The 26,367-nt window shown below is 65.2% G+C and overlaps 1 protein-coding gene and 1 long non-coding RNA gene across 5 annotated transcripts in view; both read left to right on the top strand.

Annotated features, from left to right (window-relative positions):
* The window catches only part of EIPR1 (EARP complex and GARP complex interacting protein 1), a 126,115-nt gene extending 114,719 nt beyond the window's left edge, over window positions 1–11,396 (top strand). For all 3 annotated transcript variants that reach the window (XM_039257378.1, XM_039257377.1, XM_039257376.1), the window contains 4 exons: window positions 5,231–5,367; window positions 8,292–8,459; window positions 9,842–10,009; window positions 11,016–11,396. In XM_039257378.1, coding sequence (XP_039113309.1) covers window positions 5,231–5,367; window positions 8,292–8,459; window positions 9,842–10,009; window positions 11,016–11,190 — 648 coding nt within the window. In that variant the 3' untranslated portion in view covers window positions 11,191–11,396. The remainder of the gene's footprint in view (window positions 1–5,230; window positions 5,368–8,291; window positions 8,460–9,841; window positions 10,010–11,015) is intronic.
* Window positions 11,397–25,037: 13,641 nt separating this feature from the next.
* The window catches only part of LOC120248906, a 36,836-nt gene continuing 35,506 nt past the window's right edge, over window positions 25,038–26,367 (top strand). For both annotated transcript variants that reach the window (XR_005532703.1, XR_005532704.1), the window contains exon 1: window positions 25,038–25,157. This is a non-coding gene — a long non-coding RNA (uncharacterized LOC120248906). The remainder of the gene's footprint in view (window positions 25,158–26,367) is intronic.

Below are 26,367 nucleotides of genomic sequence, written 5' to 3'. Positions count from 1 at the left end.
CCCTGAAGACAGACCAGAGCTCCGGGCATAGTCCAGGCCCTGGAGGCTCTCAGTTTAATGTCCACGGCCCTGCGGCGGGTGGGGGGGGGGGACAGCTCCGTGTCATGGGCGAGTCACCGGAGGGAAGCCAGGCTGAGGGGGACCACGTCACTGACCGGGTCACCTGGAATCCCAGCTAGGGCTCACATTCAACGCTGGGGTTGGAATTGCCGGCCTGAGAGACCAGGGACGCCCCACACTCGAGGAGCTTTGCCCTGTTGGTGTCGCGGCTCAAGTGGGCGTGGTGGGTGTGTCAGCGGTGGGTGTGTCAGCACGCGTTTGGCTGCAGGACAGGAGAAATGACTTACAGAACGAGGGGTTATGTAACGAGGAGGACCGTGGAGATAAAGCAGCCCCGGGCTGGCCAGTTCCCTGTCTCAGTGGCATCGGCACCAGCCGCCTGGCACGCTTCTCTTCCGCTGCAGCCGCGTGTCGCTCCTGGCTCCCGTCGTGACTGCCAGGTGACTGCGGGGTTCCAGCCATCGCATGCAGTCTCCCACATCTCCCCTGCATGCTCCTTGTAAGGGAGCCCTCCTGGGGGTCCTCCTGCCCGTGTTCAGGCCCCACCACACCCCTGCCGAGACCCGGCACTGGCAGCAGCCCTCAGTCCCCGGGGGGGGGAGCGGGGGCCGCGGGGGCCTCCGCCCCTGACGCTCGCAGAGCCGCGGGCCTGCCGTGGCAGCCTGTGCCATCCTCCTTCGGGGGGGGGGGTGGCCCTTACTTTCTCAGCCACTCGCCCGCCATCCTCGGCGGTGGCCCCACGCGCCTTTTGTCCGCCGTGCCCCCCCGCCCCCCCAGCACCGCGTCGGCTTGGGGTCTGGGGTCTGGCGCGGGGTGCGGCCGTCGTGTTGGGGGCGCCTTGCTGGCTCTTCCGGGTGTGGCCTCGTGGCCGCTGACAGCGCGAGTCACAGCGTTTTCTTCCCTGGACTCGTGTGGCTCTGTGCCGACGCCGGTGCTGGTCTCGGAAGGGGGGGTCGTCCCTCCTGGAGCAGGAGGCTTGGGTCTTCTCTTTCGTGTTGGAAGGCGGGTCAGCGTGTGGGGACCTTGCAGAGCGCGGCCTCCGTGTCACCAGGAAGCCACACTGTGCGACGGACAGCACGCTGCCCACCCTCCGCGCCGACCACGATGCCCCCCTCCGGCTGTCTGGGAAGTGGACGTAGGGCCTGGCGTGTCCACTGCCCCGGGCGGGCCGTGCGCCAGGGACAGCCCGGGTCCCGGTCCTGCCCCGCCGCCGCGCGAGACGCGGGGAGCCGCCCGCCAGCTCCGGTCTCCGGTGTCCCGGCCGTGGAGGGGGCTGGGCTGGCCCGCCCCCCGGGGCCTCCCCTCTCCTCTGCGCGCGTGTCTCATGTCTCCGACCGGTACCCCGAGGTGGCTCTCTCCCGTGGCTGCCACTCGGCACAGCAGTCTCTGTGTGACCGTCAGGGACCTGGCGGCCTGGCGCCCCTCGCCTCTTGGGCTGTGGTGTGGGGGTCAGCCGAGGGCTCGACCGGGGGTACATGCCCCCAGCTCAGGGTGTGGTTGGCCCGCGGCTCCCTGCTCGCGGGCCCCGAGCTCGGCCGCCAGCCTCATCGAAGCTGGAGGGCCAGTGGGGGCACCTCGCGTGACGTAGGACGCCGTCAGCGGGGACAGCTCTGTGGTGTGACGGCCGATACCCAGGGCTGTCCCGCCTCCTGCCCTCGGGCCGTCAGGCTGACCTTCCACAGACCCTGCCCCACTCGGTCTACACCGCCTCCCCTCTGCCCGACCCCCAGCACACACCACTGTCCAGTCAGGATCTTTACGTTCTGCGTCTCTGCCTCATTTGTGCAGGACCCGCCCTCCCTGCTTTCAGCGACTCGAGTTCTGCGCAGCCCCAGAGGCCACCCCGGGTCCCGCGATGTCCCCAAGCCCGGCCCCGGCCGCCCCCACTCTGCTCTGTCTCCAGTGCCCAGACTTCCCTTGTCGCTCACCCCGGCCATGCCTCAGGCTGCCTGCGGTTTACCGGCCGCTGTTCCGTGTCCATACCTGGGTGTCCTCAGCTGGGAAATGGGTCTGTTAGTATGCACATCGTGTGGCTGCGGTGATCTCACCAGGACAGGACCGCGCGCTAGCCGATAACCAGTTAGTGTTCCCACTGGAGGCAAGCGCTGCCTCATGTGGGGTGCTCACCCCTGCAGCAGGGGGGTGTGGTGCGGGCTGGGTCACCGACCCTCTGTCTGCCGGTCCCTCTGCTGTACGGGCGTGGCCAGGGCCACTCGATGTATGTGCTCTTGGCTGCACGGCTGGATGCTGGTTGGTTGATGGATTAATTGCTAACTGGCTTCAGAAAGCTGGAATCGTCTGGAGGCTGGAGACCGGAGACTGGTTCTGTGGTGTGGCCGTTGGACGCTTGTTAGTTTTGCTGATTTAACTTCTCTTAGGAGCCCTGATGGAGTCAGAAGGGACATGAATGCTGAGGGCTTGGTGACGCGGCTCGAGGGTCATCCTCGATGACCTTCTGTGTCGTCATGGCTTATGGCTTGGTGGTGGTGGCCTGCGCGCCCCGCGGAGCCCCCTCACCCAGACCCACATCCCTCGCGTCCCCAGGGGCCCCAGTACCCGTGATAACCTGAGAGGAGCCGTGAAGTGTGGTGCCGGGGTGGGACGGGCAGAGCTGCCGTTCATCAGCGGAGTGCGCCGTCCCGTCACCACGCAGTCCGCGTGTCCTTGTCACCCCACCTGCTCGGTGCTGCCCACTGGCCCTGGTGGCACCTGACGGGCTGGGCCCGGCCACATCACCCCCCAGGAATTTCTCGGGGAGTCTCCGGGTCAGCCTGGTCTTCTGTGGGTGTCTGCTCTGGGCACCACTGCCCCTGCCTGGGGGCTGGAGGGAGCCGGAGGGACTCAGAGCCGGTGTGGACAGGGCGGGGGGAGCTCTGGTGTCTGAATCCCCCATACACGCTGTTCCTGACGTTGCCCCGACACCCCAGGTCCCGGCTCACCCGTGGCCTCCGGTTCCCTCGGCTGCTCGGCCCCTTGTGACCGCTTGCCTGACCTCTGCCCTTCTGCCGCTGGCCCCGAGCTGCTGCCCTCGGTGGCTCTCCATGGCCCGCCAAGGACTCTGGCACACATGTGGGCGTGGCGTTCACGGGCACCAGCAGTGGGTACCTGGGAAGGCCCTGCGTTCGTGCTCCAGTCATGTGCCCGTCTGGCCTTGGCCTCTGTCTCCAATGGTTCCCTTGTCATTTCTGGGCACAACCCAGGCCTCCTTGGGGGCCGGCTGCTCCCTGGGTGACTGTGACCCCCATCGTGTCCCCAGAGCGCTGGGCCGGCCGTGGCTCTGCTTTGTGCAAGCCTCGCCAGCACTGTGTCCCCATGGGTAGGGAGGAACAGTACCTATTTCTATTTTTTTTTTTTTAATTTTTTCAAGTTTACTTATTTATTTTGAGAGAGAGACAGAGCACAAGCGGGGACGGGCAGAGAGAGAGTCCCAAGCAGGCTCTGAGCTGTCAGCACAGAGCCGGACTCGGGACTCAAACTCATGAATGTGAGATCCTGACCTGAGATCAGGAGTCAGATGCTCAACCACCCGAGCCACCCAGGTGTCCCCCCCCAACCTTTTTTTTTTTTTTTTTTTTTAATTTCTTTCCACAGTACCCATTTCTTTCCTGGAACAGAAATAACCCTTTAACTTTCTGCAGAGAGAGGATTAATACGTTGCACTTGCTCCATGTGATGGCGGAACAGAGGCCTTGGCTGGGATGTTGTGAAGCGAAGGGCCCGCTCTGCTGAGGAGACAGGCTCTTTGACTTCCCTGTTGGGGAAGGGGTTGGGGGCAGGCAGGGGAGAGCCCCGGAGCAGCTGGGCAGAGGCGAGGGGAGGCTCCCCCAAATCCGGGGACGTGTGTGGTAGTGGTGTCAGCTTGGGGGCCCGCGGGGAGTTGGGGCACCGACCGCCCGGCTGCGCCCTGTCCTGGGGACGCCGTGCACGTTCATTGTCTTAGAGATGGCCCTGCGGTCCCCACCCAGGACGCATGGGGTGCTGGATGCCTGTGCCTGCTGCTTGCCGGCACAGGCGCGCCTCACCTCCCCCTGCTGATGGACATCAGGCCCCTCAGCCCCGGCACAGTCGGGAAGGGTTCAGCGAGGGCACGATGAGCCCCGAGCTTCGCTGTCTGCGGGATGTCCCGCATCAGTAAGGAGCATTTTCTGGGCCAACTTGAGCCAGGAAGCCGTGCACAGAAGGGAAGCGTCCCCAGCGTGGGGCAGGGCAGCGCGTCCTAGAAAGAAGGGGTCCCTCGGAGAAGTTGATCTTACAGGGGTCTCACTTGGGCCAGTGTCCCCGAGGGGAAAAGGGGTGTTCTCCCCCAGGGCTGCAGTCGGCTCCCTGGGGACTCTCCCTGGCCCGTGCTGCAGGGCCCTGATGAGGCAGGGAGGGGGATGGACTGCGGGACCCGGGAGGTCACAGGAGACACTTACTGCCCCCAGTGACTTGCACAGGCCTCCTTCGGGCCCCGGCCTGGGGCTGCGGTGGCCTGGCTGCAGGGACCCTCCGAGGGCTCTGAGAATAAGGCTGTTCAAGGTAACGGGGTTGAAGTGGCGCCCTCTGGGGACGTGTGGCAGAGTGGCCCACAGACGAAGCCTGGATGCTCCCCCTGTGCACAGAGGTCCCTGTGGGTAGAGGGTCAGCCCCCAAATCAAATAACAGCATGGCCAGTGAGATAGGTCACATGGGCGGGTGGGGGGTGGGGAGCGAGTGGCAGGAAGTTCCTCTCCAGGCTCACAGCCCGGAGCCCCTGACTTTCAGGAGGGGGAGGTGCTGGTCAGACCTCCGGGGTCAAGGGGTTCAAGGCCCTCCAGATGGCGGGGGCGGGGCACCAGATCACATGCACCTGGAGTGGCCATGGGGACCTCACCGGCCAGGCGTGCCTTGCGGGGGGCCGACTGCACGAGCGGCTGGGAGCCGGCCACCCTGCACACCCGGCGGGTCCTGCCCAGCACAGGGTTTAGTAATGTCATGCGCTTTCTGTTTTGTTTTGGGCTCAGTTTTATAGTTTTTTTCCAAATAACACGTTTGCCTTTTAAGGGGAGGTGACAAAGACAGAATTCCCTAATTATTTTCCATAATGATTTTCAATAATGTCCTGTGCGTACAAGTGTCCTCTTAAGTTTCCTGAGAAAAGGTTCACGATGCTGTTTTTCCCTTCTTCCCTGGGAACACCATCTGTTACCAGCTGGCCAGCTCGGCGTCCCTAGAAGGGAAGGGACAGCTGAAGTTCACCTCGGGACGGTGGAGCCCTCACCACACCTGCACCCAGGTGGCCACCGCCAATGACACAACCATCCGAGGGTGGGACACACGGAGCATGAGGTCAGTGGCCGGCGTGACCCCGCGGATGTGCCCTGGGCACCACCCCATCTCCGCCCCTCTTCATCCACGAGGGGGCGACTCTGAGTCGGATGTATTTGGGGCACATGGCGTTGTGCGTGTGTGCATGTGTGTGCACGCTTGGGTGTGCGTGCGTGTGTGTGTTCATGTGAGTGTGAGCGCACGTGTTTGTGTGTGCACGTGTGTGCGTGCATTTGCAGGAAGCGTTGGTCTGGCTTTGGCCCCGCCCCCCGCCGGAGCTGGCAGAGCCGTCACGGTGGACCGAGTTCCCCAGTTGTTACTCTTTGTGTGGATGTCCCTTGAGTGGTGGCGGTTTGTCCTGAGAACTAGGACCGGGCTTTGGTGGCACCTCACCAATGGGAGGGTGGCCGCAGGCTCCTGGTCCCCGTGATTAGCCCGCACACGTTGACAGGGGCAGCCCCCAGGTCAGGCTTGGGGAGTTGTCTGTGACCGTTTCTGTGCCTTTAAGACACACACCTCCCGGGTCACCGCAGTTTGTCATTTAAGTCATTATGTGCAGCAGCCGGCGGTTCTAATGGAACAAATAAGAGCGATTTTTCTGTTCCAGGTGTGGTTTGATAGGCAGAGGAGTGATGGTGTGCACATCTGTTGCCATGGCAACGGGAGCCGGGCAATCGTTCTTAAGATCCAGTTTACCCCTCAGCACACCCTAATCCATCAGCGAGCTGCAGACACGGATGTCGTGAAATAACTTGTGTTGCCTTCAAGGGTGGGGGCACAACTTTGAATTCCGTCCTGCGGCCCCTCTGAAAACTAGGGGCTAATAAATAATGAGTTGCCACTTCCTCGGGGTGTGAAGATCTGCTGGAAGCCGGAAGCCGAGGGCCACGAGCCTGAAAGACGTGCCGCCTGTGGGTCCCGTGGCCACGTCTCCCTCTGTTCCCACTGTCCCTTCAAGGACGGGAAGGAGAACTACAGTCTCTGGGATCAGAAACTCGGCGACTGGTGCTGCCAAGCCCAGACTGAGAGCAGACGGGGTGCTGGTGGCCGTGCCCCGTGGGGACCCCCCTGTCCAGGGCTCCTCCTCCGAGAGCAGACGGGGTGTTGGGCGACTGTGCCCCGTGGGGACCCCCCTGCCCAGGGCTGCCCCGGGACAGACGGGGGGCACTGGTGGCCGTGCCCCGTGGGGACCCCTCTGCCCAGGGCTGCCCCGGGACAGGAGTGGCAAAGGGCAGTCATACTCCTTGCTGACTCCCAGTTCTCCTTCTGCCGACACCTTTGGTTTTCACTTAGCCGGGGGCTTTTTGTGTTGTTTTTGGAACCTACGGTGCTTTCGTGTTAAAATTCCTGCCACCAGGCACGCAGTAGAGCTTCAGTCAGTGTTCTGGGCACGTGTGGCTGTCCCTGCAGCGCCCCAGCAGGGGTTTTAGTTTTATACGTTTGCCCATTTCACATGGAAGGTGTCACGTGTGGGGTATCTTGTTTTAGGAAAAACTATTAGGTGTTGGAAAGATGCAGGATATAAGAACCACGTCAGGGTTTACAGTGGTGCAGGGCTGGCAAGCCCGGCACGGAGATGGAAGGGAGTGACATTCCCATCTCAAGGGCGCTCGGCATGGCCGTCAGCTGCGCGAGGTGATCCTGCCCCCGGCTCACCACCGCACGGATGCCGGGGAGAGGGGACGGGGTGGTCGCAGGCGAGGCCCAGCCACCGGCAGCCTCCCGGGTTCCCTGCCCCTCCCCTTGGGTCTCTGACGTCAGGGCTCCTCATGCGGATGGAATCTTCTCGTTTCCACCCTAGGGGGAGCAGCGTGGAGCAGTGGAAGTCAGGGTTCCGTTAGGTCTGTGCATACACGCGTGTGTGTGCACACATGTCTGTGTGTACAGATGTATACATGTGCATGAGTGTGTGCACACGTGTGGATGCAGTCCATCTGCAAATGTGAGTGCATGTGTGCACGTGCACATGAATGTGCACATGTGTGGGTACACGTGTCCATGTGCAGATGTGAGTGCATGTGTTAGTGCACATGAGTGTGCATATGTGTAGATGCACATGTGTACAGATGTACGTGCCTGTGTGCACACGAGTGTGTGCAAACGTGGGTGCACACGTCTCTGCACAGATGTGTGTGCTTGTGTGTGAGCGCATGTGTATGTGTGGGTGCATGTGTGTCTGTATAGATTGTGAATGTGTGCATATGCACGAGTGTGCACACGTGTGGGTACGTGTCTGTATAGATGCGTGTGGGTGTGTGGATGCACCTGTGTCTGTGTACAGATGCGTGTGAATGTGTGTGCACGTGCACATGAGTGCATGCATGTGTGTGGACGCACGTGTCTGTGTGTGGATGTGTGCATGTGTGTGCCACGTGCCCGATGTTCTAAGCGCCCCTTGTCTCCTGTGTCGCACTGGGCGGTGTTAGAGGCGCCCGCAGTGTCAGCACCGCGGGGGGCCGTGAGCGGGTGGACAGCCCAGCCACGACACACGCTGTCTCCTTCATTGCTATTTATTGCTTTTCCGGTTTTTTCTTCCATCCTTCCGCCTGTGTCCCCTGCCACCAGCAGCAGCGTGCCCCGCCCTGCCGCCGGCCGTTTCCTTTCTCTCCCTCCGCCCTCCGGGAAGTCGGTCTGTCCGCACTCCTCACAGCAGGGGCAGTCCCACTGACTCCTTCCCGTTCTCGAGGTGCCAGGTCACATTGGTGACAGCCGTGAACCCGTGTCCCCTCCTGAGCTCGCGGGGGTCGCAGGGGTGCTCCTGCGGAAGCCTCGGCCTGGGCCCCGCTGGGGGAGGCGCTGAGGGGGACCCCCGGCCTGCAGGCCCGTGGCAGGCTCGTGGCCCCCGAAGGCCGGCACTCGATGGGGAGCGGGAGACGGGGCGAGTCTGCAGAGGGGAGTTTTCACGCCCGCTGCGTGCTCTGCAGCGCCCCTCGCTTTCTCCGCAGCCAGATATACTGCATCGAGAACGCCCACGGGCAGCTGGTGCGGGACCTGGACTTCAACCCCAACAAGCAGTACTACCTGGCCAGCTGCGGGGACGACTGCAAGGTGAAGTTCTGGGACACGCGGAATGTCACGGAGCCCGTGAAGAGCCTGGAGGAGCACTCGCACTGGTAGGACTTGTCCGCGGGCGGGGGCGGGGCGGGGGCGGGGCTTCCCACTGTCTGCTCTCTACTCCCTGTTCGGAAAGGCGCAGCCGGCTCACTCGGCCCGTTTTTGTTTTCTAAGGAAATGCTAATTCCAAATCTGAATGTTTGTGATTTGTAAATACGGGAAAAGAACAAAACCTTCCGTTCTGCGTGCTGTCGAAGTGGTGCCGGTTCAAACGTGCAAACAGTGTGCACAGATAGCCACGCAGCGTGGTTTGTGGTGCCGGGAAGCTGCAGACTGCCCGGGTGCCCATCCGTAGGGGCTCGGTTAGTCCGTCCGGTGGGGGTGTGCAGCAGGCGAGACAGGAGAGCTGTGTGTGCAGGCGCGGAGAGCCCCTCAGACGCTGCTTAGTGTTTACCACGTGCCCCGTACTTCCCGTGTGTGAGAGATCAGCGCTAGACCAACGTGCATGGCGCGAGCTGGTTTTTGTTCCAATAAGCCATGTGTATGTGTTTGTACATGTAAGCACATGAGTGTGACGTACGCATGCGTGCATGCGCAGGCTTGTGTGTGCACATGCTTGTGTGTGCACATGCTTGTGTGCACATACATGCACTTGTATGTGTGCTTGTATGTGTGTGCACGCATATTTTTTGTGTGTGTGCATGCTCGTGTGGGTGTATGACTCTGTACTGGGTGTGTGTATGCACTTGTGTGTGTGTGCACTTGTGTATATACTTACATGTATACGGGTGCGTGTGTGTGTGTGTGCGTGTGTGGAAGAAACATCTAGAAGGACGAAGCTGCTGTCAGGAGTCCTTGCTCGGGCCAGAGTGGGCACATCGCAGGAGAGTTGACGTGTCCTGGCCTACATCCCCGAGCCCTTTGAGTTACGTAGCGGAAGCCACGCTGTTTCCGCAGTGAGACAAGTAGACACCTGGAATGCCAGAGCCCGGCTGCCAAGTTCTTAAGCTGCTGTGACTGCTGCGGCCGAAGGGGGCGCCAGTGCCCGCTGGCTGCCGCGCATGGGCTGCCGACGGCTGCTCGGCTCCGCAGGCTCCCTGGGCGTGCGTGTCGGTGGCCCCGGCCCAGAGCATGCTCGCAGCCTGTGGCAGCGTTTGTGGGCGTTGCTCTGGGGGGAGGGGGCGGGCTGCATGCGCCCATTCATCGGTGTACTTTGCTTCCGGGGCGGTTCTAGATTTTAGGGCTTTGGGTGCTTCCGTTCGGTCTCGTCTCTCTTATCCGGGACGTCAGAGAAGGTCTGAGAGAAGCGCAGTGAGCCTAGGCCTCTCCTGGGAACTTCCTGACGTCAGACCCTGCAGTTTGGGGTCAGTGCCCTGACGGTCCCGCCACGACCCCGTCTGGGAGGTCCGAGTGCGGCTCGAGCTGCCTCCTTGCCTCGCAGGGTGTGGAACGTCCGCTACAACCACTCGCACGACCAGCTTGTGCTCACGGGCAGCAGCGACAGCAGGGTCATCCTGTCCAACATGGTGTCCATCTCCTCCGAGCCCTTCGGCCACCTGGTGGACGACGATGACCTGAGTGACCATGAGGAGTGCCGTCCGGAGGAGAAGTAAGGGCGCGCGCTCTGTGGCGTGCGGGCTTCCTTTCCCCAGGCTCCCGGTCCGGGTGGCTCCCGGCAGAGGCGCCCGCTGTGTGGTCAGGGCGCTCCTGCCACGGCCTGTGCGTGAATCACGGTCCCGGAGGGCGTCAGCACCCGCGACGGGGGCATCAGGGTCGGGTCACATTAGCTGACGTCCCCTCGTGTGGGTCCTAAAGTAGATCTTTTCAGTGTCTTTACGTTTTCTTGCTGAACGCCACGCGGGAGATTTGAAAGGCTGTCGTCACTGGTCTTTAAACGTGCACTTCGGGGTAACGGGAACTGATGTGCATCAATCGCTCGGCCATCCCTGTGAGCGAGAGATTGTCACCCGTGTCCCCTCCTTGGGCTTGGAGTCGAGGTGTGTGGTTCATCTGGAGGCGGTGGCCCTCGCCGCGGCCTCGTCCCCAGCGGCTGCCCCGCCCCGCCCCTCCCCGGGGTTCCACGGAACGTGGTAAACCTCGAGCCCCGAGCCGTCACGGTTCCCAAACACTCCCTTGCGGGCGCTCTTCTCCAGTCCTGATGGCATCTGCTCAGCCCCGGCTCGTGCTCCTGAGAAACGTCCGGCTCCTGGGGGTTGGGGGCCCTGTGGGTCCCACTCCTGGCCAGTGCGGAGCAGGCGTGGCCCGGCCCCGGGCTCGAGGCAGAGCCGCTGGCTGTGAGCGGAGTGCGGCTGAGGCTGCTTCTGTCGGCAGCGCGGAGGTCACAGGGGACGTTTCTTGTTCGAGCCGACTCCTGTCGGACCCCCGCAAGGGGGCTGCCTGCAGAGTCCCGGCTTCCGGGGACGACGGCCTGGGACGGCCCGGCTCAGCCCTGCAGGGAGGTGGGGCTGGCCCTTCTGTTTGGAGGTTCTTTCCTGCTCCGTTGTCTGAATTCTTCCTCCACTTACGCGAGCTCGACTAACTTTACTTGGAGACGAGATCTCTGTGCCCCGCGCCCCCACCCCCCCCCGCTCATGCGTGTCTCTGGTGCCTTGCAGGGGTCAGGAGCCCCCACAGGACAGCGTCATCGCGACCTACGAGGAGCACGAAGACAGCGTGTACGCCGTGGACTGGTCCTCCGCCGACCCCTGGCTCTTCGCCTCCCTCAGCTACGACGGGAGGCTTGTCATCAACCGGGTCCCCCGGGCGCTGAAGTACCACATCCTGCTGTAGCCCGGCTGGCCGCTCCACAGAGGAGGCCTCGGCGATGTGCGCCGTCCCCGGAGAGGGCGCCGGGCCGTGCCCGCCCGCCCCTGCCCCTGCCCCTGCCCCTGCGGCTCTCTGGGCTCTTTGAGGCTGGTGGGAGTTTCACTTAAAAGATTCTCATTTCCATGATACTAACTCACGATTGTCTTGAGATTAAAAGTGAAACAAGCAAGGCCCTGCGGCACGTCACCTGCTCTTCCTTCCGGGCCCTGCTTTTGTTTCTGTGCGTTTAGTGTGCGGTCCGTGACCCTCCCACCCGCGTGGATGGCCAGTCCCCATCCAACACTGGGTTTCCCCCAAGTCCCTGCCTGCAGCCCGGCTTTGGCTCCTCTGCAGCCCCCCCCAGCCCCCCCCCCCGCCGCTCCTCTGCAGCATCAGCCTCCCACAGCCCGGCCCCCCGCTCCTCTGCAGGCTCCTCGCCCGCAGCCGGGCCCCCTCTCTTCTGCAGCCTGACCCCGGGCACCCTCAGGTTTTCCCTCTGCGGATGCCCTACGGGAGGGAGCACAGCCTGCCTCCGAGAGCGGCACTTGCACTCAGCACTGGTGCGCTCTCCCCAGTCGCTGCAGGTGTCGTTTCCGGTTCCAGGCGGGGCCTCGGTGCCACACAGCACCCCGTCCACCCAGACGTGGTCATGGTGCTCCCGCACAGCAGCAGCGGCAGCGTGGACCCTGTGGCCCCCGACCCCGGACCTTTCCCAAGGAGAGCGGGCTGACCCTGCCTCAGCGCCCCCTTAGAAGGGTGCTGCTGGGGCCCTCCGCTGCTCCTTCCCCGCCGGCCGCTGCACACTCGCCTGCAGCAGGTGTGTGGCGGTGGCCCGCGGTGGCCGTAACCTGCGCTTGCCGGCGCTAACGCCGTGGAACCATCGTTCGTGTGCTTGTTTACCATCTACCTGTGTCCTCGTGGGCGAAGCCCACTGTTCTGTGGTGAAGTTGACTGTTAATCATCGTCTGTTTAAGGGCCCGAGCCTGAGACGTTCCGCGCCCCGAGCGCACGTCCTCTGGCGCCCGCCCTCTGGCGCCCGCGTGCTGGGCCAGCGCCTCCTCCCGGCTCCGTCCTGCGTCCGTTTTCGTCACGTGTCTCCTGCAGGGCACCGAGGGGGCTTGTCCACGTCCGGCGCACGCTTGCTTTTCTCCTGCAAGTTTCCTAGTTTTTCGTGTTAGGTTTGAACCTGGGGCGCCGTGAGCCACTTGTTCAAACGCGGTCTTTGTCCCGCGGGGACTTCTGATCTCCAGCACGTTGGTCACGAGGCTGTCCCTGCACTGACCTTCTTTGTTGGAAGTCAGCCGGCCCCACGTGTGCCGGCGGTTTCTGGACCGTCCCGTGCCACCAGTCCGCGTGTCTGTCATCGGGGAGCCCGTAAACCACTCGCGGATGCCGTCGCGGGCCTTCCCTGACTCTCGCCAGCGCTTTCCGGGCCCTGCCGCCCCCCTCCGGGCCCGGCCCGTGGCGGGAGGACTCAGAGCTGCGCGGGCGTGCTCCCGGGGACCCCAGCGCCCTGCTCCGCCGGAGGGGAAGGGCCCCTGCGGCTGCCGCTGTCCTCGCTGCCCCCACCGAAGCGCCTGGGGGGTGGGCCACCGGGAAACAAGCCCCCGCTTCCCGAAAGCGACAGGAGATTCTCCACGTCCGTGTGAGAAGGCCCAGCGGGCTGCCCCGTCCTCCCTGACACCCGCCTCCGGGCCGGGAGGGTGGCCTCGCTCTGCTTCCCCGCCTGTGCCCGCCCCTCCCTGCGGCCCTCAGGGCGCCGTGCACCTGCCCGCCCGGCCGCGCTGCCCTTCGGATCAGGGGCCAGAGCTCAGGACTCAAGAGCACACGTGGGCTCTGGCCACGTGCTGCCGACCGAGGTGGTGTCGAGATGCGGGAGGGGGTCAGCTTCCGGAGGGACCCGCAGTGGGGCCGTCAGACTTGCTAACAGGTTACAAGTAGGTGTGAGACAAGGGAAAGAGCCAGGGAGGCCCAGCGTTTGGTCAGGGCGACGAGGGCCGTTGCCGGGACGAGCAAGACTGAGAGGGGAGCAGGGTGGGGGCGGAGACGCGGGCTGCGAGCTGCTAACTGAGATGCCCCTGAAGGCCCGCGGCCACGTCCACCAGCACTGGCTCCTGGAGCTGAGCTCCCGGGCAGGCCTGGGCCGGCTGCGTGGGGAGGGAGTGTGTTGTGGGACACCCGCCGTGGGGTTGGGGTTGGGAAGACCAGCGCCCGCGGGGGCCGGAGGGGAACACCGGGGGAGGTACACGCGGCCCGGCGCACGGCGTGTCCCAGAGGGCACAGGAGGGAGGGTGTGGGGGAGGACCCGCCTGCTGTCAGGTGCCGGGCACTCGCAGGGCACACGCAGGGCACAGGCGGGGCACACACAGGGTACACGCAGGGCACACGCTGGGAACAGGCTGGGCACACGTGGGGCACAGGCCAGGCACACGCGGGGCACTCGTGGGACACAGGCGGGGCACACACAGGGTACATGTGGGCACAGGCCGGGCACTCGTGGGGCACAGGCTGGGCACACGCAGGGCATAGGTGGGGCACACACAGGGTACACGCAGGGCACAGGCCGGGCACTCACGGGGCACAGATGGGGCACACACAGGGCACATGAGGGGCACAGGCAGGACACATGCGGGGCACTTGTGGGGCACAGGCAGGGCACTCACGCACAGGCGGGGCACACGTGGGGCACAGGCGGGGCACACACAGGGTACACGTGGGGCACACGCTGGGAACAGGCTGGGCACACGTGGGGCACAGGCCGGGCACACGCGGGGCACACACAGGGTACACGCAGGGCACACGCTGGGAACAGGCTGGGCACACGTGGGGCACAGGCCGGGCACGCGGGGCACTCGTGGGGCACAGGCGGGGCACACACAGGGTACACGTGGGGCACACGCTGGGAACAGGCTGGGCACACGCGGGGCACTCGTGGGGCACAGGCGGGGCACACACAGGGTACACGCGGGGCACACGCTGGGAACAGGCTGGGCACACGTGGGGCACAGGCCGGGCACACGCGGGGCACTCGGGCACAGGCGGGGCACACACAGGGTACACGCAGGGCACACGCTGGGAACAGGCTGGGCACACGTGGGGCACAGGCCGGGCACATGCAGGGCACTCGTGGGGCACAGGCGGGGCACACACAGGGTACATGCGGGGCACACGCTGGGAACAGGCTGGGCACACGTGGGGCACTCGTGGGGCACAGGCGGGGCACACACAGGGTACACGCAGGGCACACGCTGGGAACAGGCTGGGCACACGTGGGGCACAGGCCAGGAACACGCGGGGCACTTGTGGGACACAGGCGGGGCACACACAGGGTACACGTGGGGCACAGGCCGGGCACACGCAGGGCACTCACGGGCACAGGCCGGGCACTCGGGGCACAGTCTGGGCACACGCAGGGCATAGGTGGGGCACACACAGGGTACACGCAGGGCACAGGCCAGGCACTCGCGGGGTACAGACGGGGCACACACAGGGCACATGCGGGGCACAGGCAGGACACATGCGGGGCACTTGTGGGGCACAGGCAGGGCACTCACGCACAGACCGGGCACTCGTGGGGCACAGGCGGGGCACACACAGGGTACATGTGGGGCACACGCTGGGAACAGGCTGGGCACATGTGGGGCACAGGCCGGGCACACGCGGGGCACTTGTGGGGCACAGGCGGGGCACACACAGGGTACACGCAGGGCACACGCTGGGAACAGGCTGGGCACACGGGCACAGGCCGGGCACACGCGGGGCACTGGGGCACAGGCGGGGCACACACAGGGTACATGCAGGGCACACGCTGGGAACAGGCTGGGCACATGTGGGGCACAGGCCGGGCACACGCGGGGCACTCGTGGGGCACAGGCGGGGCACACACAGGGTACATGTGGGGCACACGCTGGGAACAGGCTGGGCACACGTGGGGCACAGGCCGGGCACACGCGGGGCACTCGTGGGGCACAGGCGGGGCACACACAGGGTACATGTGGGGCACAGGCCGGGCACATGCGGGGCACAGGCCGGGCACACGCAGGGCACAGGTGGGGCACACACAGGGTACACGCAGGGCACACGCGGGGCACTCGTGGGGCACAGGCGGGGCACTCACGGGACACTCACGGGACACTCGCGGGGCACACGCAGGGCACATCGGCCCGGCCGCCTGGCGGTCCCAGCGTTGTCACCCAAGCTGCCGAGTCGGGAACAGGGGCCTCCCCTCCCTGGGCTCTTCTCTCTGTGGAGACAGCAAATGCTTAGATACTGATCCTCCATCTCAAGACAAAATAGCCGTTGGACACGTGGATGGATAATTGAAATACTTTGATTACCACCTGAGTTTTTGTGAAATTTGTGGAAAATGCGAGCTCTTGCTTCCCTGAAAGCGCGGGGAGCCGCGGCCGGGTGCGCTGCAGGGCGGGTGTGACCGCGAGACCCTTTCAAGAGTGCAGACGGACCCCACTCTCCCGCCTCCTAAGCGGACGTCTGCGTCTTGTAGCTTCTGCGATGTCCTTTTCTCTGACGCGGGAGGACTCTGCGAGCACGCCAGAATCCCAGGGGCCAGAGCTCGTGCCCCGTCCCCATGCGGGGAAACCATTCTGCACTCTGCGGTCCCAGGAAGTGATGGCGAGGGGACTGGCCGGTGTCCACGGAGCCCTGGTGGCTTCCCGGGGACGTGGCCTGCAGGCTGTGATCTGAAACGTCACCTCATAGGTACTAGCCCTTCATGGCTGTTCAGGCGATTGGCCAATCAGTCCGCTGACCTTGGATCTCGGGGCTCTGACCCCAGGCGCCTGTCCCCCAGTGTCCCCCATCTCTGCGGTCGGGACATCCTGTGTCAGGCTCCCTGTCGGGCTGCGTGACCTCTTCAACATGCTTTTCCTCCTGCACCTGACAAACCAGCTCCGCTGTCCCTCCTTGACCTCCCGCGGGGTCAAGCCCACGTGGCTCTGTGGCGCCTTTGCAGGAGGGAGGAAAGTGCCCTGTTTGGGTCAGTGTCGGGCCCCCCTGCCAGCGACTGGGTGGTGGGTGGGCTCGCTGCTCCCCCGGCTCACAGACGTCAGGGTCGAACACTGCATTGTCGGCTTGGCGCTCCCAGCCCTCTGCAGACCCTGCCCCCCGCCCCCCCCCCCCGGCGGTCCTGGCCCTCCTGACACCTGCAGTGCAAGGCCCCCGGGCGTGGTGCCGGGCCCCCCAACCCCGTCTCACGCGCCTCTCCCTGGCCTGTATCGAAAGGGTTCTGGTGGCACGAACTGGCCGTGTGGCCTCATCCGTCCAATCCAACAAGGGGGTCTGGAGCCGCTGCGTGCGCTCGGCACTGGGTGTGGCCCCTGCCGTGTGCAGCCCGCCCCGGGCTGGGCTGGGGCCGCGGCTGCCCCCCAGGTCGCGCCGGACACGTGGGGAGTGGGAACCGGCCCTCAGGCAGGGAGAGCGGCTGCGGTGGCCCAGCCCTGGGGAGGCGGGTGAGCAGACGAGAGACTTGGAAACTTGAAGCCAGAACAGCAGGTGCTGGTTGGCCTGGGAGGCTGCTGTGCGGAAGCGGAGGGGTGGGGCGGGCGCAGGCCCTGGAGGGGAGGGAGGGGCGGGGCAGGGCAGGGGCGAGGTGGGGCGGGGGCGCCCCAGCGACAGTGGTGTGGGGTTAGCCAGTAAGCGTCTGGCTGTTGCTCCAGGCTCAGGTCACCATCTCAGGGCTTCATGAGGTGGAGCCCCGTGTCGGGCTTGGTGCTGACGGCGCGGCGCCTGCTTGGGCTCCTCTCCTCTCTCCGCCCCTCCCCGCTGGCGGGTTCTCTCTCTCTCTCTGTAAAGATAAATGAGCTTTGGAGAAATCACCGAAGCGGGTGCGGCAGTGCCTTCCTCTGCCCTGTCCCTTCGGAGGTCGTGAAGCGTTTTCCGCAGGTGTCGTTGCCGTGACACCTGCCCTCGGCCCAGCAGGCAGAGCCCCGCACCCCAGGGCCGAGGGAGGGGCTCCGTGGCCTCGTGGCCGACTTCATCCCCACAGAGCAGGCATCCCCGGCCTGACACAGCCGGCCACCACATCACGTGGCGCCCCTTCGTGTGCCTGGGGCTGGGAGCACTCGCCGTGGCAGCCCCGGCCCGCCTTTCATCGGGCGCCCGGCCGGTGCACACGCGGGGGCCCCCCCGCAGCCCCGCGTCTCCCGTGCGCAGGTGCCCGCGTTCCCCCAGACGAGAAGGACGGGGCAGCGAGTGTCACCTGGCCTCCTGTGACCACACACATGATCAGGTCGCGTGGAGCCAGGGTCATGGGGGCTCCAGGCAGGGGCAGCCCCACCCAGGACGGCGGCCCAGGGGTTCTCTGGTCCCCGGGGTCCTGAGAGATGAGGCCCGGCTGCGGAAGGGCCCTCCCTGCCTGAAGTCACGGGGCTGTGGGAGCGAGGCCCCAGGCCACGGTGGGCACTGACTGGGGCCGTGTCAGGCTCGTGGACGTGGAGAAGAGCCGGTGGCCCACTGCCTGGGTCAGCTGCCCGGGTCAGCAGGAGGAAGGGCCGAGGGATAGCGAGCGTGCACGAGCTGCACGGACCCGTCCAGAATGTTCTGGGCCTTGCCACTTCCAGGAGGAAATCCGCAGACTCAGCAGGGGCTGCAGCGCTTGCCGGTTGTCTGGGGGCTGCTGGGACAGGGTGGGGGTGGGGAGGGTGCATGTGCAGAGTCAGCCGACCCAGGGGGGCAGGGTGAGGGCGGGGTGGGCGTGGGCAGGGCCAGCGGGGCAGGGTGGGGGCGGGCGGGGGCGGGTGGGTGTGTGCAGTAGACCCCAGTGGCTGCCGTCCATGGGCCCTGCAGGCGCGGGAGGCGGCCACTCCTGGTTCAGACGCTCTGTCCGCGGCCCCTGGAAGCGTGAGGAAGGGGAGACCCCAGACGTCCGGGGCCGGGGAGCTTCAGGGCTCCGGGGAGGGACGGTGCAGGGCCAGCTCCCCAGCGCGGGTCTGAGCCCCAGAAATGAGCAGCAGGGGAGCCTCGTCTCTTGCTACGTCTCCTGTAGTCTGAGGATGGGCGTCTAACCAGATGGGGACGGAGGAGGGACGGGTCTTGTGTGGCAGCGTTTGCCCGAAGTGGGGACTGTGGGTTTCAGTGTGAGGCCCGCGGGGGGTGGCCAGCAGGCCGGTGGGGAGGGCGAGACCCCGTGCTCCGTGGCCGGGTCGGGCGGGGCGAACCTTCCCGGTGTGAGTCCCACGCAGGGCGCGGCCTGCAGGGGTGTGGGCGGAGAGGGGCCGAGCACCCGTCCCTCCAGCACCGCGTGGCCCGCTGGCCCGGGGGGTGCGACAACTGCGGTGACCCGTCATGACCGGTCCCCAGAGGGCGGCATCGCCGACGGGGCCTCGGGGGCCACCTGCTCGGCCGCATCTAAGGACGCTCCTGGCTCAGCGCCTCCTCCCGGGAGACAGGCCTGCACCCGCGTGGGGGGTTGTTCTCCGCGGTGTCCCGGCGTGAGCACGGCCTCGGTGACTGAGTGTCAGGTGTGGCCAGTAACTCCTGGTCCTCCTGCACACGCACGGCAGCTCCCTGCAGAGCCTGAGGAGGGACGTGCCCTTGTTGAGAACCCCCAGCTTCCCACCCCGGGTGGCCGCGTTCCTCAAGGCCAGGCGGGTGTCTACCTCCCCGGCTGTTAGAGCGGCGCGTTCTGGGCTCTTCCGGGTTCTGACCCTCCTGACGTGATGCACGTTGTTTAATAAATGTCAGCAGTGGGTGGCAGTACCCGCCGCCTGACTACAGGGGATGGAGGGGCTTGCTGTGTGGGCGGCCCCGCGGCAGGCCGCGTTGGGGGGGGCGCGGGGGCGGAGTGGGCATGTGTGAGGCAGGCACAGGGGCGGGTGTGGGGTGGGCACTGCGGTCCTCCTGGGGTGGGGACGACTGTGACTTTGTCAGAAGACAGGCCCTCCCACCTGAGGGGCTCCAGGGGCTCACGGGGCTGGAGTGTCCAATGGGCCGTGTCTCTGTGACGCCTGTTGGAGCCGCGGGTCTTTGGGTCCCGTGGTGCCCTCCGTGTGAGGCCCATTTCTCCGGCATCGCTGCCGTGTGCCGAGCCGAGGGTCCCCCACTTGCCTTTGACTGGCCCACGACCTCCATTCACGTCCCGGGCACGGGTCTGTGGGGAGAGGCCCTGAGCGGGGGGCCTCACGGGGCCAGAGTCCTGCACTGCAGTGGGCTCCCGCGAGGACACTGTAGCCGTCACCGCGGTCACTGACCTCCTTTTGGGGAGAGGGAGGTGCCATGCACAAACCCACATCAGAGAAGTGGGGAGCAGGACCGAGCCCCGGGCGCCCCAACACCATTATTAAAGCCCCAAGTTGTGGCGCCTCGCACAGGAGCCCACACACGAGGGAAGTGTCCTTGTCGGTGGCCCCACTTTGGGGAAGTAGCAAAGGCCACGTAGGACCTGGCTGTGGGCTTGTCCTGCGTGGCGCTCTCTGCAGCGCAGGGGTGGGGTGAGACGGTGGAGTACAGCCTCGGGTGGGGGGAGAGGGCACCACCTTGGTTCTGTCGCCATGAACCGCTCCGTGTGAATGAGCTACGACCACGTTTCTGTGGCCAGTGGTGGGAGGGAGCAGCCGAGAAGCAGGGTGCGTCCGGGTCCCACAGCTGAGGACCCAGGTTCCAGGAAGTTAATGCAGCCCCTCCCCCCCGCCCCACTTCCCGGGCAGCTGGAGGGGGCGTGTGCCAGGGTGTCAGCACTTCTGTTACCGTGACCCTCCTTCCAGGGGCGTGGAGACACACCGCTGCTGGCCGACGTCCCTTGTCTGGGACAGCAGGGCCACCACTGGAGATGGGGGCATTCTGTAGGCGGGGGAGCCTCAGGGCTTGGCGGAGTCTGCGGCACAGCTGGGACCACGGTAAACCCCAGCCACCTGAGCGAGCCTGGCGCGACCCAGAGTCCCGTGTGGCCTCGGGGCAGGGAACGCAGCCGGCTTCCCAGGGCCGCGGCCGTGTGGGTGCCGGGACCGGCGCCGGCCAGCACCCTGACCTCAGGCCCTCTGTGTCCCCGTGTGTCCCCGCGGCCCCCGGGGGGGCTCTGGCCGGAGGGGCGTTCAGCCCCTGTGGCCCGTTTCCCCGGCAGCTTTCTTCCGCTGCCACCGTCCGAGGCACTGAGAAGGAAGCGGTGTCCACCGCGCCCCAGCAGCACGACCACCGGGGAAGGAGCTGAGCCGCTTTCCTGCTCCGCGGCTGGTCTATTCTAAACTCTCGAAGCCGATGGCCCAGTCCGCTTTCTGATGTAGCCGTGATGGTTTAAGGAGATTCAGACATGATTCTCTACAGCAGGAAGAAGAAAAATAGAAGTGAATATATGGTAATGATGAATCCTTCAAGTTCTGTGTCTAAAATTGCTGCTAGCCCTGAGCTGCTGCCCGAGAATCCATGCCCCGTTGTGTGCTCCCGCCTAGCGCGCCTGTGGAGGAAGGGGCGGGGTGGCCGCTGCCTCGTCAGCGCAGCGGTGTGGCTCACGCTGTGTGTGCGAGGAGGCCGAGGCGGAGCCTGGCTGGGTGGGGGACAGTCGCCCGGGCGCCCACGGGGGGCCGTCACGGGCCCGCGGCTCCCCTTACAGAGGAAGGAGTCGCTCTGTGGGCGCAGCCTTCTCCCGCCAGGGGGTGGCCGTCCCTCCCCCGAGTCAGCCTGCAGGGGGCCTTGGTCAGACGTGGTCGGAGCGACATTACGCGTAGGTGAAAGCGGCCGTGCCCACGAATGACTGATCCCGCCCCTGCTCCACGTCCAGCGTGGCCCCTGGTGTCGCGGCTGAGCGGGGCGCGTGGCTCCAGATGGCCCTTGAGCTGCGGCCCGTGCAGACCACGACCGGAGAAAGCCCTTCCCTCCAGCCCTTTCTCCCTGGTGGGCCCAGTGGCCCTCGTTTCTAGAACTGTGCGTCCCTTCCGTTATCGGCACGTGTCCCGTCCTCCTACGTGGCATGGGTTCCTTGAGGACAGAGGCCACTGACGGTCCTCAGCGTTTGCTGTGGCCACCGCACTCCTGACTCAGGGCCCGTCTGTCGCCGTGGGCAGGAGCACGTGGCAGGTACGAGGGAGACGGGGCTGGGTCAGCAGGGCCACGTGGGCGGGGTCACTGCTCCACCCTGAGAATTCACAAGAGACGTCCCCCAAGTCGTGGGAGGCAGACGCCCGGCCGTGGGGCTGGTGCCACGTCTGCTGCCTTCGGGCATCTGATCAGTGCTCCCGATCGCATGTGCAGAGCAGCCCCTGGCCTGTTGAACGTGGGGCTCGGGGGTCCCCGGTGTAACCAGGCGCAGGGCCAAGGGGCCCGTGGCCAGCACACCGCACACAGAACGGTGAGAGGCGATCGCAGCCCTCTCTCTGGGGGCCCCCGGCCCTCTCTGTTGACTGCTTTCTGGCCAGGTGACCTGGGTCAACCCCTTCTCCCTTTGGGGCCTGCGTGGGTATCAGGGGGACCTGTGCCCTCAAAGCTTCTCCAGCTCTGATTGTGGCCCCTGCGCCTGTGGCCGGGGGCGCGTGGCCAGGTACCCCTGACGGCTGCCCCGCTGGCCCCCCCCCCCGGGCTCCGAGCATGGCCGGGCACACCTGTGCCCTTCCGGCCCCTCCCAAGCAGTGGCTGCGGCACGGCGGTGCCAGAGGATGGATTTGTGGCTATTAGTGGCATGTGCGCCCGTTTGTATGCAGAGACACTGCAGTTGGCCGGGGGGAGAATTCATTTTCTTTCATTTTTAATCAGACAGTCGGAGACTGACAGCACAGGGGCAGCCACACACACGGGTGCTGAGGACAGCGGCGTGGGCCCTGTGGGTCCCGTGGGTCCCCAGCGCTGCTCACCCACAGGGCGCCTGGTGGGAGTGGGGACGTTCCAGACTCCACGATGACCTCGGGTGACCTTGCAGCCTGGGAGCGCATCACACCCAGCTGGAGCGCGTCAGCCTCGGTGACTGTCATCTGCAGTCACCACCGCCCCTTTCTTTTAGCATCGTTTGGCGCCTCGAGCGGGGTTTATGGTTGTGCAGCCAGAGGGCTGAGTTTGGGTCATGATTGGGCCCCTTCACGAACTGGGAGACTTTGGGCAATGTCCTGGTTCTGGGTGATGGCTTCCTGGTGAACAGATAGTAGGGCCCTCGTCCTGAAGGCACAGGTCACATCCTATGAGGTGCGGATGGCGCCCAGGAGGACTTCACGTTCAGTAATCTCTCTCCTTCCTGTTCCCGAAAGCACTCACGTGTCAGCTGCTGTGCGGGCGGACGGGGTAGCTTCGCCCGCTGACCTGGGGCGCCCGACTCGGGCCGCCTTGGCGCGTGTCCCGCTCTGGGCATTTCTGTACACAGAAAGCGGACGCGGACCCGCCAGCCTCCTGGGCACTGACCCCATGGAGGTGGGCCAGGCTCTGCCACACGGACTAAGTGTCACTCGCTGCTGCGCCCTGTGGCCGCCCAGGAACCAGCCTTTGACCACTTCCATGCTGTGTCCCGACAAGGGGCAGGGAGGTGGAGCGACACTGGCCGCGGGCGGGGGGGGGGTCTGTATGGGGCACGTTCCTGAGCTCAGCAGCGGGCTGTGAGGGTCGTGCTCCCTGCTGGCCTGGAGGGTCGAGCCTGCCTTCAGCGGTCACACGACAGACCAGCTGGAGGATGTGGTGACCGGAGGGCGGTGGGGGCTCAGACACTGTGGGGGAAGGGACGTGGGGGGTCCCCTGTGCAGGTGCCTGGAGGGGGAGGCTCCTGACCCACCCACCTGGCCCGGCCGCCTGGCAAGCACCAACCAGGGAGGCACAGAGCAGAACGGAGCCCTGTGACCTGGCTCTGCCACCTGCCAGGCTCCAGGGCGAGTCGGTGAGCTCTGCTTCAGCCTTCTCATCTGTGAAATGGGTGAATGAGGTGAACTGGTTTGTCGGCTGTTGAGCAGCAGAGAGAGACTGTTTTCCTGTGGACTGAGGCCCACGGGGGAAGACCTGGATCACTGCTGGCCGGTGGCCCCTGTGTGTCACCTCCTGGTTTGCTGAGGAGGCTGCCCCCGTGCACCACGGGACGGTCCTCACCACGCCTGGTATCCAGGGGAAGGTATTACGTGAAACACACGCGCTGTGGACGGGCAGGAGCTGGCAGAGGAAAAGCCGCAGCAAGGTTGAGGGGTGGCGGGGCCCTGCACACCTCTCCGTCTGCCCCCGCCCAGGGACCCGCTCCCATCGCCAACGGAAACCACTCTCCGGAAAGGGCCGCCGCTGGTCACCCGAGCGGCTCCCCAGCTGGCGGAGCCTCCCAGCGCGGCGGGTGGGCAGGAGGTCGGGTGCTCTGGCCACAGACACCCCCGTGTCAGCGCTGTGCAGACAGACCGTCGGGAAACCAGGGAGCGACCCTTCCCGGCGCCCCCCCCCCCCAAGAGCAGCTCTGGGCCCCTGGCTTTGCTCTGAGCAGGAAGGGCAGCGTGTCCTGCCCGCGAGGACACAGAACGTGCCCCCCAGAGGAGCTTCTGCTCGGGGGCGCCTGAAAGGAGAGGTACGCGGACAGGTCACGGTGACTCCAAGCGACTGTGAGAGCCTCGGCCTGCCACCCCCAGTCCCAACCGGGGGGACGGGCGCCGGGCACTGAGCATCATCTCGCTTGAAGCTTCCAGCAGCCCGTGGGGCAAGGACCGTGTTCTCACGTTGGAGCAGGTGCGGCCGGGCCCTCAGCGGGTCTGCGGGGTCGCCCACCGGGAGGTCGCGGCGCTGACTGGGGTCTAGTCCGGGGGCCCGGCCGCCCGCCCCTGGGCATGCACTCCTGGTTCGGAGTGACATGGGCGTGTGTGCGTGGGCGAGCGCGTGTGCACGGGGGGGTGCGTGGGCGTATGTGGGGGTGTGCGTGGGCGAGCGCGTGTGCACTGGGGGTGTGTGCGTGGGCGTATGTGGGGGTGTGCGTGGGCGAGCGCGTGTGCACTGGGGGGGTGTGCGTAGGCGAGCTCGGGGGTGTGCGTGGGCGAGCGCGTGTGCACGGGGGGGGTGCGTGGGCGTATGTGGGGGTGTGCGTGGGCGAGCGCGTGTGCACTGGGGGGGTGTGCGTAGGCGAGCTCGTGTGCACTGGGGGGTGTGCGTGGGCGAGCGCGTGTGCACGTGGGGGCGTGCCGTGGGGCGGGGGTATGCACGTGGGGGCACGCTTGCTGAGTGTGGGCCGAGTGCTCTTCGCTGTGTCCGGAGCGCAGGACGCGGCAGGGTAAGGGGAGCTGGTAGGAGGGGGGCCCGGGACAGGCCGGGGGTCCTGTCACGCGGGGGTCGCTTGTGCGGGTGGACGTGAATTTAGCTTTTGAAGCTCAAGACGCCAGACGACACTACGGTGCAGTCAAGGGGAGGCTGACTTTAGTTTTGTGAGGACACCCGCACGTGGTCCGGGACCCGGGGAGCAGGCGCGTGCGGCCGGTGAAGAGAGCGCGTGGCGCGTGCCGCGGGGCTCCGGGTGGGGCGGCCGATAGCGGGGCTGAGAGCGGTGCGGCCGGGCCCCGGGTCCACGCCGGCCTCGACCCTGCGGCTGTGCCTGGGATCGGCTTGGCCTTGGGCTTCCGCTCCGTGTTCGGTGAGTTCGAGTTAAAGCGGTGACCTCGGCTCCTGGCTGATCGCCAGAGGCCTGAGGCCAAACACGGAAGGAAGACGGCCTGACTTATGTCCACCTTTGTTTTGTTAAAACACCTTAAGCACAAAAGCTGTGCATTTTCACGTAACAGCGGGAGGAGTTTGGGGCTCGCGGGCGCCCGCGAGGCCACGCCCCCCGCGAGGCCACGCCCCCGCGAGGTCACGCCCTCCCGCGAGGCCACGCCCTCCCCACGAGGCCGCAGGCGCACCTTCCACGCGCCCGCGCTTCCGGCCGCTGTTGTTGCGTTACTAGTGTGCGGGCGGTGAGGACGCTTACGGAACCGACCGTGTGCACGCCCGGCGCGCTGTCAGGACGCGGTTCGGGTTGTGCGCCCCGCCCGCCCCCGCCCTCGGGCGTCCCTCGCCCCGCGCTGCGGCTGTGCGTGAGTATTTCCGATCCGACAGGGAGGGGAGATCCCGCGGCCTTGGGCCTTCGTGTCGCGCCGACCTCGCAGAACGCCCTCCGGGCCCGCCCGTCCGTCAGGGGCTGACGAATGTGCCAGCAGGCGCGCGGGCACGCCTCCTCCGCGCAGCCCTCGCGTTGTGACCTCTGGCGCTTTGAGGGCAGGGGAGCCGACGCCCCCTCGAGGTCCTGACCTCAGTGCCGCGGCTTGAACAGATGCCCAGAGCTGGGGTTGCTGGACTGCCTGGTGTTTCCGGCCTTAACGGTTTAGGAGCGCCGTGGTCTTTTCCAGAAGAGAGCGGCCGCGCCGGTGCGCCCCACCAGCGGTGCTCGAGGGTTCCCTGCCTCCGCGTCGTCGCCGGCACCCGGCGCCCTTTCTGCCCTCTGACGAGGGCCCTGCCGGGCGGTGAGGTGACCCACCGTGGTCTTCAGGGGCACGTCTCCGGTGATGGGTGACGTCGAGCACCTCTTCCTGCCTCTTGAACATGTGTGTGTCCTCTTGGGACGTCTGTATTCAGATACTTGGCTGGTTTTTAGGTCAGCTTATGTGTTTGTTTTTTTCTTAATATTTATTTATTGAGAGAGGGAGCGGGGGAACCCTAAGCAGGCCCTGAGCCGCCCGCGCAGAGCCCGATGCGGGTCTTGAACTCACAAACCGTGAGACCATGACCTGAACCGAAACCAAGAGGCTGATGCTTAACTGACGGAGTCCCCCCCCCCCCAGGCGCCCCTGTTTTTTGTTGTGTTTTGTATCGTTTTCTTGTTTGGTTGTTTGTTTGCTATTGAGCTCTGTGAGTTGCTCATGTATTGTGAATGTTTGTCCCTCATCATATCTGGTTTCACATATACTCTCCTGTTCTGTATGTCGGGAAGCTTTATAGTGTGATGTGATACCATTTGTTTATTTTTGCTTTTGTTGCCTATGTGTTTGGGGTCAATCAAAAAAAAAAATTGTTGCCAAAACCAACATCAAAGATCCTCTCTATGTTTTCTTCTAGGATTTTTACAATTTTACGTTTTCTATTTAAATCTTTCATTCATTTCAACTTAATTTTTGTGAGTGCTGTAAGATTCTAATTTCATTCTTTTGCATGTGAATACCCAGGTTTCCCAACACCGTTCATTGAAAAGACTATCTTTCCCCCTTATGTATTTTTGGAGACTGTCAAAGGTTAGTTGACCGTATACAT

This window comes from Hyaena hyaena, unplaced genomic scaffold (genome assembly GCF_003009895.1).
Source record: "Hyaena hyaena isolate Hyena2069 unplaced genomic scaffold, ASM300989v1 scaffold_612, whole genome shotgun sequence".
NCBI lineage: Eukaryota > Metazoa > Chordata > Mammalia > Carnivora > Hyaenidae > Hyaena > Hyaena hyaena.
The sequence above is the reverse complement of the archived record's forward strand: the minus strand, read 5'-3'. Positions and strand labels throughout refer to the sequence as shown.